We start from the raw sequence: 14,522 nt of genomic DNA, 5'->3' as shown, positions 1-14,522 counted from the left end.
TATTTCTCTCAATATAACATGTCCATCAGGAAAATTATCGACCTAATTTTTCTTTGACATAGGGAGGTTAATTATTTTTTAGTGACATGGCAAATCATTTGGCTTAAGGACATAGCATTGTCCAATTTTTCTGAAATATGGGAATGTAGGATATGTGTTGAAATTGTTTTGAGAAAGTCGGTTTATAGTCTAAGAATTTCATCTTTGTGTAAATATCTATGTAGAATTTAATTGTTCCTTTCTTGTTTCTCTACTGAATTTGTCTATGTTCTGTTGTTTCCCATATGTGTATTTTTGTATCACACAAGAGAGTAATATATATATAGATATATACGTTTTATTAGTTAATATACAAAGTTATTTGGATGAAGCACGTACCAAAATCCCTATCAAAACTTTCAACTATTTTTGTGGAATGAGTGAATATTTGAGAGATTAAGGAAGATGTGGAAAGAAAAATGATTTTGTTATTGTAATATAACTAATGAAATTCCCCATGCTTAATGGTTTTGTTACTATAAGTTTTGATCTACTTGTATGTTGGGGAAATAAATGCTCTGTATGTTTCTGATCTAATGTTGGATTCAACTTAAGGTATGTCTAGTAAACTCTGCATGTGTTGTTCTTAGTCCATCCAACATATTCTGCTGCTGATTTATATTAACAAGCAAGTTTTAGTGCAATGCTATGATAGTAAAATTAAAATAATAATTTATTAAAGTAATAACAGCCAGGATAACAGCACATGGGAAGAGCCCTGTTGATGCCTCGTATAACTGCTAAGGATATCAAAAATAACTGTTTTTGTCTTTATTACATGAGCCACCCCCCATCTTATATCATACTCTAACTACTAACAATGATTCACAAGACAAGGAATTGTGTTGGACTACATACCAACAGATTTATTTTGAACCAAGTCAGTTCATGACCCAAAGACATTATTAGCTGGCATGAAAATCCAGAATTTCATTTGAAATATGGTTTAAGGATAGTTTTAACATTTTTGGTGGCTTTGAGAAAAGAGTCAGTAGTGGAGAGGGAGATTTATTTCTCTTGAACAATGGTATGTGTTGGTAATTGTGGCATGTTTTAACACAGGGTGCCAAGTAAACCCAGAATTACAACCATATCAGATTTCAGAGAATTTTTCCTTTATATATCACTAAATGATTTTTAAAATCTTGCACATGTGTTTACATGGTCCACAATTCAAAAGAATAATTTGACAGTGTACCTGAGGAAAATTCCTCTCAATTATTCAATATATTTCATGAAAATGTGATGTTTGAATAATTTACTAGAAAATTATGCAGGAGGAACCCACCGCTATTACCGATACAGTGTAGTACCATTTTTGTTGTCTGATTTATCATGCAGAAACTAAATGCAAGTCTGGAAGTCTAAATCTTACTTCATATGATCAGGACATTCCTGAATTACCACAGGCTATTATTTTTAAACTTGAAAACTTGATTTTGTTTTTTGAGTTGTTGTCCTTCAAAAGATTGTTATTTCTGTTGGACCAATGCAATTTTGGCATTCTGAATCTAAAATGTCTTTTACTAAAGCATGTATGTATTTCTTTGTTAGGTCATTGATATGAAACATAATTCGAATGTATCAGAATATTAATGTATCAGAATATTTAAAAATAAATGATTTTTATTTACAAAGCAGGCCTTTATGTGTGATAAATATATGTATTTGAACTATCAATAAATGTTCTAATTTAATTAAACATGCAATGGGAGGTGGGCTGAATGTAAGTGGCAATAATGGGATATAACACACTAACAAGCATAAGGGGGTTCATATAGCAGACTGATGATACTTGAATCTAGGAACTAATGCATCCTATACATCTTATTAAGAGGAAAAAACCCAATCCTGATGGGGCACATTCTCATAATGGAAGATCTTCCTAATTATATCATCTATAAATGCGAGCGAGTGTAGCAAGCGACCTTCAGGGGAAACTGCTCTGTCGCTTGAAATTAGGGACGCGTCTAATGACGAGAGGAAAAGGGGATGCTTATCGAAAGGGACATGACACTTATTAGAAAAGAAAAAGAGCATGTGTTAAAGTACAAAGGGTAATTTTCAGAGTAAAAAATGGGGCACTTCTTATACCTGCAAAAAAGGCACTAATGAAAATGGGCTTTTTTCGATGGAAAAGGGGCATTTATAACAGGTGAAAAGGAGCATGTATCTTTGTTAGAAGGGAAATTATTGGAGGTTGAAAAGGGGCTTTTATGAGAAGGCGAAAGTGGCCCTTATTAAAAAGAAAAAGAGACACTTTAATATAAACCGGACACTTATTGGGGATTAAAAAAGGGGTAATTATGAGAAGGTTAAGGGGAAGGGGCACTTATAAGAAGGAAAAATTGCATTTATTAAAAAGGAAAAGGGGCAATTATTAGAAGTGAAAAAGGATACTCATCAGAGATAAAAAGAGCACTTAATAGGAGGGGAAGGGGGAATTATCAAAGTAAAATGATTAGATTAGAATAGGGGCATTTATCTAAAGGGAAACTTCTCATACCTGAAAAGGGTCATTTACCAGAGATGAAAAGGAGCATTTATGAAAAGGGAAAGTGGCTCTTTTTTAAAAATTGGGGGCACTCACTAGAAAGGAAAAGGAGTACATGTGAAAATATAAGATGCCCTTATCCGAGTTAAAAAGGGGTTAGTTATTATAAGGGGAAAGTGGCCCTTATCAAAAGTGAAAAAGGGCACTTACTAGAGATTAAAAAGAGCACTTATGAGAATGGAAAATGGACACTTATTGCAAAGGAAAATGTCAAAGGGAAAGGCGCACTTTTACAAATTCATGGGGGCACTTACAAGGGGGCAAATACAAGGGGCACTTTTTGGGTACTTGAAAAAGTGGGGCACTGTAATATAAAGCCTGAGAAATTGTCATCATTCTACAGCATTTTTCAGATATGCCTCAGTTTTTAAATGTAATACATGTACACTTCACATATCTGTATATTAACCACAGAGCCAAGTAAATACTTAAATGACATTTGTTCCATGCAGTTGCCATTCCTCTACACGTAAAATAACTGCGGCAGTTTACCGTGCCGAAACTGAATAAGCTTTAAGGGTTACTTCGAAAATTCTGCAATGATAATCATCAAAAATATCTTTACAGCATTAGGAAGCATGCGCCTATTGCAAGATATCAATCTGATTTGAATGTTCATAAATTTATAATAATTTTCTAACTCTGTTCGTTTAATCAGACATGGATGCTTTGTTTTAATCCATTTTGTCTACATGTAGTTTGCTATGAAGGACATACAAGGGTAGTGTATTTGGCAGTTAGTACTAATAAACAAAGAGACACATACATAAAAATCATTCACAAAATATTTAACTGTCCAAAGATTTTAATTTAATCTTTCAAATAATACTTGTCACTACTTCAGACACAAATATACCTCTGACAAAAATGGTAGTTGTCCGAAATAGATGGCAAAGAAATGTTAACATATCAAATCAAAAAGAACAGCTTGAACGTAAAGAAGAAAGAAATAGATTGGGACGAGGTGGCATTTGCATTGTGACCAATGTATAAACGAAAAACAAAGTGGTCGAGCATTTATATACATAGTAAGATGTTGTGTCTGCTACTCTCAGACTTGGACAAATTTTGAGCTCAAATTGGCAGGGTTCTACAGCTTTAAGAACACTTGAGAATAATATTTATGCTCTATAATAAAAACTCCCACATTCCCCGTACAGATGACATTACACACACTGAAGGCTCTATGACTAATCAACTATTACTAAAACTTTTCTTGGAATGAAACAAAAATATTGAATGACATACTTGCTGCACAATTATTTTGATTGGAGTGAAAAATTAGGCCTAAACATCGACAATTTACAGCTTTTCATGCTGAGCATCGCTTAATTAAAACTTGAATTGACCAATCCACAGTCAATTACATTACTCAATTACATTACAAACTTGCATGAGGCAATACACAGCCACATAATCATAGATAATTTACATGCACACATTGTATTTTGAAACAGAGATGAAAAGAATTCCAGTCGTACTCCTACGACATATAGCACAATCTAGACCGCAATTCTTTCGATCCCCTGTTCACGTAATCATATAACTCTATGACATCAATTCATACAGTTCAAGGTTTCCCTGATAATCAACGTGCAAAGATGGCATAACAAGAGGTCCTTACATTGGCAAGACAAATTCAAGGAATTATTTCATTGAATCTGAATTCCAATTTAAAGCAATTAATATTTGTTTCAATAAAGTCCAAAATGTAAAGGTAAAAAGGGAAGAATTGAGAAAGTATACATGGAAATGAAAATAATCAGAACACAGTAAGAGCACTGCGCCAGAGATTTGTTATTTACAGTATAGTTCTCTGTGACGAGAACTAATCTAATGAGTCTGAAATACCTTGCCTGCTTACTTGCTAATGCCACGATTCTTAGCTATCATCACAAAGGCTAGAAAGGCTAGATGAGATATTTTAGTTCCCCCTCCCTCTAAAAATAAGGTATATGCTAAACATCAACGGATGGATGTGTTATTCTTATGACTGTGAGATGCAGCGAAGACAAAAACACAGGCTCATTCATAAGATGCATAGTGGCATAACAGTCCTGTTATCTTGGCTTTTAGAGTGACAAGACGCACATTATGGATTTGGTTCATGCGACCCTAATCACTTCTAATAAAATACCTATCCTAGTTTTGATAATTAATTATTTATTCTAGCTAAGGTGACTAGTGCTAGAAGAGTAATGCCCCCATGCTACCCATCTCGCTTTGTTCCTTGACGAAGATCTCAAAGTATTGGTAGATGATAGTGACAGCCAGCAGGATACCTGTTCCTGAGCCAATGGCTCCTAGAAGGTCAGCTAACACCGACAGGGCACCGATGCACAGACCACCGAAGGCTGCTGCAGTTGGGATGTACCTGTAGATGGATTTTAGGATTTTAAGAGTTTAGGATACAAGACTTGAGTTACTACAGTTCAACGATGTGATCTAGAGCCAATTGCGCCACTACCAAAGAAAATTTTGCTGGAGTTAATGTCAGCTCACTAAAACTATGTCTACTTCTCCCCGGCAGCTTTAGAAAACTTCAATATATTTGACTTTATGCATTTCCTGTACACCATGGTGAAGTTTTGTTCCAATTGGCCATTTCACATTATCAAAACTGTCTTTTCAAACGATATTTGTCAGGTAGAAGTTGTTACTAAACATCGAGCACAAATTCAGTTGCCAAGATCAAAATTCGATAAGAATTCATTAATTGTAAATAGCATGGCCTACTGAATACCGTTCAAAACTATTGAACAATTATTGTTTGATTTTGCATTTCTAAATGATCTTATCCCATTCTTTCACTTGTTTATATGAATTGTCAACTGTCTAATAAAACTATCTATCAGCTTGCAAGCCATTTACAACATAAACTCACCTGTTCAATTCATGGATCATTGACTTCTCTCTATGTCCCCTCATCACCATCTGTTGTTCCTTCAGTTGTTTAGCAACCTGTATCAACAAGAATAAACATAATAAATTATTGCTCTTTACACGATGGGGTACAAATGACTTGGAAAGAACTAGATGTGCTAAATCCCCTTCTATCAATTTGATTCCATAAGGAACCCTATTCTTCATCGTTTTGATAAAAAAATTGTCATATTCTTTTCATGGTGTAATTTCCTGTAATATATTTTCTCTTTCTAAGATATAACACAAATATTTAGCAATAAATCATATATTTCCCTACACCTGCACTTGCATTTTAAAGTTTCATTTGAATTAGTTTACATGTCTATTTATTAAAAGTAAACGTTATTCCTGTATTGATATATGATCACTACATTAACATATGAAAAGTCTGTAAAAATCATTGGGCCCTATATTCAAAGTACTGCACAATATTACTAATATTTGAGACATAAGTTCCAAGAGACAATTCAACTCACGTCCTTGGCAGATGATCCTGAGACTTCGATCCAGGTCTTGGAGAAGAAGGCGCATGAGCCGAGCATGAAGACGATGTATGCCATGGCATGGATGGGATCAGATAGGAAACGGGAGAAGTTCTCTGGAGGTGACATGTAGTAACAGAGACCACCTACAGGGTAGGAGCGGGCAGGCCCTCCATCACCGGCCTCCTGTATCAGGTCAAGAAACGAAAGAGAGAGAGAGAGGGTTGAAAGGGGGTTTTATAGACCTATTATACATTATGAACATCTATAAAAGAAATGCATTTCATGCAAAATCAGGGAGACAAAATGAATGTCTTTAGAGTAATGTTTAAAATACAGAGTGAACTATCAACTTTAAATTAGTAACAGTGGAATCTCAAAGAAGATGAACTCCTGCAGACCAAGGGAATTCCCTTGTTGTATTGAAAACTTGTGAAAGCAGGTTTAATATAAAGTGAACTAGAATCAGCAAAATATCCTTGTCATAATAAGAGTAAGAGTCTGATACAACAGTGTACTTGACAAAATTCCCATTGTAAAGATAGGTCCATTATAAAATACTCAAACAATTAATGATAACAGTCTAAAGTGGTTATGTGCTCAACAAATTAACCTTTAACCTATGCAAATAAAGTGGCACTTATTAATTCAGTAAACAATTGATTAACATTCTCAACACATGCAAACCTCCAAAGGGCTTGTATTTAACCTCTAGCTTTCATGGGGGGAATGTACTGTTGCTCAGTCATAAATCACACATGTTAATAATCACAAGGAGATTTAAATGTAGTCCAAGCAAACAGCAAACTTAATGTTCCTGTGCTTTATTCTGCTCTGCATGTGGGTTTATACACACAGAGCAGCAGTAACGCACAGGGTAAAAAAGTACTCGCTATGTTACAATGTTTTTAGTAAATAATTCAAGGACAAAGTCCCAACTGACTAGCATCTACGTTTATGAATGTTGTTTGGAGACCAATACAAGCTTCATATATAGCTTCTACAAAGAGATATAATGCAGTTTAAATACTCTCTGTGAACAGTAAAACTTCTTGATGAGTAGACTAGATAATGCAGAAATACAAACTTGAATATAATAGGGCTCGCACAGAAACCAAGTACTTGGGTTTCATGCGAGCCCTATACACTATACTATCCATTTACCTATAGAATGCCAGGCAAACTTTATCATTCTAGCAATATACATATATATATATATATGTATATTTTGTAGACAATTGGTACACTTTAAGAGTGACATAAAATACTTACAGCCCAAACACCAAGTAAGTTGACAAAGAAGTTTCCACTGAATTTAACAGCAAGCATCTGTAAACATCAAAAGTATAAATGCATTAGTATTGACAAATTTCGTTCATTAAGATTTTGCATAATTCTTCATCATAGTTATTTCTAGCTCAGATTTCAGCAGCCACATTAAAGGAGACACTGTACATGCATTTTAGATTACAACTTTATTCATTTAGTAATTTTCAATTAAAAAAAACACTGCAAGACAGTATAGAAAGTATCATGCAGTACATAAATCTAAATATATCATTATTAATCACTCATCAGTTACAGCTGTTACTGTACACGGAAGAAGGCATTACAATTAACACTAACACTTAGTCTTGAGTATATTTTACAAAATCTGTTATGAATCGCGACAAAAATCTTTTATGAATTGCAAAATAATATTGGTAAAGCAATTATATTCTGACTCCTGTGATTCCATTTCAAAATGATTTTTGACGATGAATTACCTGCGAGATGACGTAAAGATTTGAGACCAAAGCGCTCTGAAGGATGATGGGAATGTTGGAGGTATAGAAGAGCTTGATGGGATAGCTGCTGTACTGTCCTCGGTAACGAGCTGATTTGATTGGCAGATCGACACGGAAGCCCTGAAAGATGAACACACAGTGGGAATTAGAAATCATCTCAATCAAAAGGAATAGGGCTTGAAAGAAAAATACCAAGCATATATTCTCACTAACAAACTTAAAGATTTCACATAAGTAATAAAATCCTTTGGATATATATCCACACCCTACATCTGCTGAACAACAATTGAAACGACGAACTCCTAAACATAACAAGAGAAAACAAATTCTGGGAAGAAGATTGCCTATCCAGTATCTCTTATGACCAGCTGAGCACCACAAGGGCATGTGGTCTACTTAAACTAACATGCACGATGACATGAATAGAAAGCCAGAATTTTTAGGAAACAGCACGACACAGAATGACGGTGCATGAAGCTTACTGACCTGGAAGTAGATGACGATAGCAAAGACGAGGATAGTAGCCATGAGGTTCATCAGGTTGGGTAGGTTCTGACGGTAGAAGGCCTCACGAAGACCACGTACCTTATCCTGACGGGTGGCAAGGAGATGGAAGAGGGCAATGATTGCACCCTCGAACTCAGTTCCTGCAAGGAAAGAACATGATTTGTTGTGCTTGTTATAAAACGGAGGAAATAATACGAACAAGTTAAGGAATATCTGACTTTATAAGCATTTGTGAACTGCAACTGCAATCATTCATTTCTTTTATTTTGTTATATTGCCATTTTCCTAGATATTTCTGCAGATAGCAGGGACATAGAATTTTCTGTGAATTGGTGAGTTGCATGTCATTAAATTTGTGAATTTACAGCAAAACTACTTCTTGAATATGAAGGACATACTTACCACGTCCAGTGTTGACTGTGGCAGGACTGAAAGCTCTCCATACAATGGTCTCACAGATGTTGGTGGCAATGAAAAGTGAGATACCAGAACCAAGACCATAACCCTTTTGCAGCAACTCATCCAATAACAAAACAACAAGGCCAGCAACAAACAACTGCAAGAAAAGAAGCACACAACATATTACTGATAGAGATCATCATTAGACCAACATAGCAAAATCATGATTCATCTCATGAAGCTAGGCCATTTTGTGCAATATCAAACAGAATTAAAGATAATCAAACACAAAAGACATCAGCATTTTTGTTTACATTTAACAACTTAATTATTCATACCCCTTTGAAATTCGACGTTTTTTTGTTTTTTCTGTAACTCAAAATGAAAGGTGGAGTGGTAGAACTAAGGTATATTTTGAATACTTTTGTAAGCTTTAAAACGTCACATTATCTAGAAACACAATTGGGACAAATCAGTACGTCACATACTTAAAATATTGCAAAACTTGATTAGGACATAAATAATTTAGTTGTTAACTGTATATGAAATAGGGAAATGCTACATTTTCACACTAGACTACTGTAATTTTTGTAATAACAGTTGCCATGTAATCATTACCTATACCTATATATAGTTAACTATGATAACAATAACATGTAGTTTTTAAGCTTCTACCAACCTTAAATTTGTTTTGCAAGCTTTCAGAGGAAAAGACAGGTATTGTGTACAAGATTATGTGCACAGATTGTAACAATTCATACGTTGGGAAAACTGGCAAAACTCTTAATGAGCATTTAAAAGAACACAAAAGAGCCCTCAGATTGAGCAACCCCATCCCATTCAGCATTAGCTGAACACGCCCTCAACACAGGACATAACATTGGATGGAAGGATGCCCTCATAATAGACTTTGAAAGTAACTTCTGGTCAAGAAAGGTGAAGAGTCCATATGATTAAGAGGATTAAGCCATCACTAGACAGGGACTCTGGGTACCCATTGTCACCGATCTTTGGTCCAGTGATCGCAGGACACCAGGTAGTACAGCGAAGGAAACGTGTGACTCAGACTGATCACTTAGCTTGAGAAAGTCCACAGGAGTGGCTGAAAGCTTGCATAACAAATTAAAGGTTGGTAGAAGCTTAAAAACTACATGTTATGATCAAAATGTTACCAAAATATTAAAAAGACCAACCTGAATAATGATAACAAGGCAGATACCAGCTCCGATCTCAGCAGGGTCTCCGTACATACCAGTCATTACATACACGATAGCTTGACCCACAGTTATGATCATACCGAACACTGGTGAGAGAGACAGCAAACAAATAGGTCTTGCATAAAATAAAAGTATGATATGAATATTTTATAACCTTCTTTGACTTATATTCTCAATATAAGTTTGGATGACAAATAAACCCAATTGGGTCTTCTTTTTTTTAAATTGATAAAATTCATTGAAAAAATACATTTTTTGTTGGGTGTAGTCATACATGACAAATTTGAAGAAAATCACAAAAAACTTTTTGTACCAATACCCTAATCCAGCTGATATAAAACATTACAGTGAAATTGAAGAACATGACCTCTGACATGTTCAGTTCCATCATACTTAATATTTATCATGAAGAGATTGTAGATTGCATTAGCACAAAAGAGTCAAGTAGATATCTATAGGTCACAATACCCTTTTCAAGATAGATATTGATGTACATGTCACCTCAAATTTCCTCGGTTATTTTTAACTCTTTGACTACTGAGATCTTTTAATTCCCATAAGTGTATTACATGAACAACCCAACTTCCCTCGGCAATGGGTTAAGCTTACATTTCTGAGCGCCATTGAAGAGGGCCCTGTCCTTGGCAGTATCTCCGACCTCGATGATCTTGGCTCCAGCCAGGAGCTGCATGATGAGACCGGAGGTAACTATGGGGGAGATACCCAGCTCCATCAAGGTTCCTCTGTTGGAGGCTAGGATGACTCTCATCCAGTAGAATGGATCAGCAGAGTCTGATGACATGATTCCGAAGAGGGGAATCTGACCAGGAGACAAGGAGAATAAAGTTGAAATCCTCAATCATGTAATGAACACGGTTGTCATCTTTAGTTCATCAAAGTGATCTAGGCTGCATAGCCATTTCAAAATTAATAGAACAAGACAATATCAAGCAGAGCTCAACATTAACATATTTCAGATGGTGTCTGGTGGTCTGGATTGAAAATCTATTATTATTTTTGTATTATATTATTTTTTTAGTTATTTATTATTATTTTCATGGGGGGGGGGGGAGGGAGGCAAAATATACAACAAAAGTCCCGAGTGTCATCCCTGCATATAAACCCAATCACATACTCCCAATCATCCAATGCCATCCTCATATTCAAGTCATGTTTTTCCTGAATTTCAGGTTTTTTTTAAATCCCACCAAGAAAAGCCAACCAGTTACTGGAAAGCTTGTCCAATCTTTATCCAAGTTCCCTATGACTGAGAGTCACATAATTTAAAAATCTACTCATTAGTGCTATCAATTCTTTATACATCCAAACTTATCTGATTATTCTAATCTATGCCAAAGAAAATGGGCATGAAAAAAAAATTGCATTAATACCAATTTCTAACACATAACTCACCTGACAACATACGAGGAAGATGAAGAGTGTGATGGCAGTCCATAACACTTTCTCTCTGAACTGGATCTGTTTAAAAGGAGTAACATAAATCGAATCAGTCATACATAAGCATTAAGTACTACATAGGAGCTCAAGAGTGATGCAATTGGAGCCCAAAAGTACTATCAATGGGTTGTAAAACTTGTAATGCAATAATGCATATAATCAGTAAAAATATGATAACCAATTCAAGTTAAGATTAAAGGTACCTAGTCATCATATAACCCCATAGAAGGATATTTGGTAATGGAATACACACACTAACGTTTAAACCAAAATTTGCAAATTTTTCATTACAGTGTCATTGCAGTAACATATTCCCTAGTGGCATGTTAATCTCTAGCCTTGAGCTATCTTTCATGAATCATGTTCCTGAAAGGAAACAGACAAGACAAGTTCTAAGGTCGTTTGTAAGTCAAAGGCATAAAACTTATATTATTCTGAAATATCTTCAGCCGCCGTGCACATGAAATATACAACAGCTGCAACTTTACATAGCTGTAATCCTCTCAATATTTCAAAATTGAATTCGTATTTCAATTATTTTGTACGAGTGTAGATTGGAAGTGAAAAACTCTAACTAAAATACACTTTGCACTCTGTGCTCTCAACTTACTTTTCTTTCAGGTTTTGAAATTTCTGGCAGGATTGCACAGAAAGGCTTGAGGATTTCCAGAAACTTCACTGTTAAATCAAACAAATATTGGAGAAAAAAAATGAATTAAGATCATAGCCAAAAAATATGAAAATGATTAGGTAGTTCGAACATTATATTGACTTCACAAAAAAGAAGGGAAAGAGGAAAATCAATTAGACTAGAGTGCACTTTCACAAAATCATAATTCTAACCTCTTTTTTAAAATAAACCTGCCATTTTCATGTTCAGTAAGTCAGTTATTGTAAAATTTTGAAAATTTACTGTGAAATGTTGATATCTTGGTGCAGATAGGCAGTGTCTTCATTAAAAAAAAAATTGTCAAACAATTCTCTATTTACAATTAAGTGTTTGTTTGTTTCAAAAGAGTAAAATATTGTTACGGCTTTCACTTGTTTTCCCCTTTCATTAATGTATTTCTTGTTGATATTAAAATGATAATTGTCAAAAACCAATTACCAAACATATTCAATCACGGCAAATTTGAAACATCAACACCAGGGCTGCGTCTCACAAACCGTCACAAGTACAAGTTTGGCGACATCCATTGAAACGCCTGTTAAACTTAATACACGCATTTCAATGGCATGACGCTCAACTTGTACTTATGACGGTTTCGTGAGACGCAGCCAAAGTACACATTCTCCTCTTACTTCTAGAGAAATACAAGTCATACAGCACATCTCTGATAACTACAATAAGAATGGAGGAAGATGAAGGAGGAGGAAGATGAAGGAGAAGGAAGAAGAAGGAAGAAAAGAAGGAAGGAGAAGGAAGAAGAAGGGGTAGGGACAAAGCAGTATAAGAATAACAATAAGGGGGGAAAGAGGATATTTTGAAGAATAGAAGATGTCAGAACTTCTCACACTTTTAGAGTTGTGATTCTTTGAATAATGACAACAAAGTTTAATAAAATAAAACCAAAGTAGATCTTGATTGTTCTAAATCTAATATTATAGTTCAGTATCATGCCATGGACCGTTAACTATTTTATCTTCAAATCTGTTTTTTTTTTGGGGGGGGGGGCTTTCAAAATTGAAAAGTCTGAAAATTGTGATCTAAATTTTAGTTTCGCGTAAAAAACATGTCAGATCATTTATATTCTAAACTAAGATGTATCATTTGCAATATGGCGGCAATATTGGCCAGTTTCAGTGGTGCCAAAGAACCTATTCCTATTATTGCTAAAATAGTAAAAAGATGGTTTTGTCTTGTCTTCATCGCATAGGACCTCTACGCATTCAAAATGCACAGATGGCACATATTCCCATTCATATTGCACACACAAGCACAAGCACAGTCAGTGACACGTACATCGATACAAGCCACATTCATTTCACAGTATCACAGCAGCCGCAACGCGTCCGTACAACTCAAATTCTTTACATTTTTACAATGAACTAAATATTGATATTAATGTCCCAACACAGTTGCTAAATGCATTAACATTAACTTACCCATGATTGCTTCTTTTTCTGGAAGTTATCAGATGTTGTAGGAGGAGAAACCAAGAGAAAAACCTTGGTAAATGTGGGTCTTTGGGCAGGAACCGTCTCACAACTACACTGGCCAACGTTAAAAAAGGCTGGGTCACGTGACGACACGTACACGTCGGCATTTAGAGCCTAAATTTCAGGCGTTGTATGGTCACATCCTGTCAAAATCAGAACAATCGAGTTAAAATACACCAATTTGTAAGCTTCCGACTCATTTATAAGAGTCAACGGGGGTAAGGTCACGGTATTTAAACAGTTTTTAGGTTCCAGTCTAATAGGTTTTAACTATCTATTCGCTGCATATTGGTAGACAATCACAAGATACAAATATCATACTTGTAAAAGACTAATAATAAAATCACTACCCTCTACGTAGCTACTGACTTGGCATCTGTAATTCTCCTTCCCCCTCCACGTATTCCCACGTATTCCACACTGATTCCACATCACCCCGATCCCTATTATGACTCAGAGCCCTTTTTTATAGACAGGGGCGGATCCAGGAATTTCTTACCGGGGTGGGGGGGGGGGGGGGCTGGATCCGTCCCTGATAGATATTGCTTTGTATTTGTATAATTGGTTTGTATTTATTTTATCTGTGAAATTATAATAAGCCTCGAGAACTGTGAGATACCCTTTACAATAATTTGTTTGTAAACGCCAGCTATAACCCCGCCATAATTAGCCGTAATACTACTAGATGAGGGGAAAATTTTTATCCATATGTGTGCAATGTAAAATGGGAACACTTATGAAAGTACCCGAAAATTGATTAGTGCCTTATGGCTCCCTCTAAAAAAAAAAGGGGGGGGGCGCAGAAAACAAAAAACAGAAAACGCGTAACTATAAGGGGATGTTTTTTTTTTTATAGAAAAACGTCCATTTTGGGCCATTTTCGAGAAAAAGGGTATTTTCAAAATGGTGCTGTACGCTCCAGTGATACGTGTTTAGGGGTAATTTTATAGCCTCCAGGGCCAGACCGCGGGAGAAAAAAAAAGGGGTGGGGGGG

At 35.4% G+C, this 14,522-nt stretch overlaps 1 protein-coding gene across 1 annotated transcript; it reads right to left on the bottom strand.

Annotated features, from left to right (window-relative positions):
• Positions 1-3,380: 3,380 nt before the first annotated feature.
• Positions 3,381-13,695, bottom strand: LOC576070 (protein transport protein Sec61 subunit alpha). The gene is made up of 12 exons (XM_031000399.1): positions 13,475-13,695; positions 11,979-12,046; positions 11,324-11,389; positions 10,520-10,730; positions 9,887-9,996; positions 8,697-8,850; positions 8,274-8,434; positions 7,767-7,907; positions 7,273-7,329; positions 5,995-6,186; positions 5,478-5,554; positions 3,381-4,967 (listed from the first exon to the last, which is right to left on the bottom strand). Exons 1-12 carry the CDS (start codon positions 13,476-13,478, stop codon positions 4,781-4,783), a joined length of 1,428 nt encoding a protein of 475 aa, XP_030856259.1. The 5' UTR covers positions 13,479-13,695; the 3' UTR covers positions 3,381-4,780.
• Positions 13,696-14,522: the final 827 nt, after the last annotated feature.

Source organism: Strongylocentrotus purpuratus, unplaced genomic scaffold, assembly GCF_000002235.5.
Source record: "Strongylocentrotus purpuratus isolate Spur 01 unplaced genomic scaffold, Spur_5.0 spur5_scaffold_6, whole genome shotgun sequence".
NCBI classification, from domain to species: domain Eukaryota; kingdom Metazoa; phylum Echinodermata; class Echinoidea; order Camarodonta; family Strongylocentrotidae; genus Strongylocentrotus; species Strongylocentrotus purpuratus.
This window is presented reverse-complemented; position numbering and strand designations above follow the sequence as displayed.

Excerpts from the sequence above, each read along its gene's own strand:
- LOC576070 (XM_031000399.1), bottom strand. Across the intron at positions 9,997-10,519 it reads CTTCAATGGCGCTCAGAAAT|TGTTCGGTATGATCATAACT; the intron begins GTAAGCTTAACC and ends CTCTCTCACCAG. Across the intron at positions 4,968-5,477 it reads ATGATCCATGAATTGAACAG|GTACATCCCAACTGCAGCAG; the intron begins GTGAGTTTATGT and ends ATCCATCTACAG.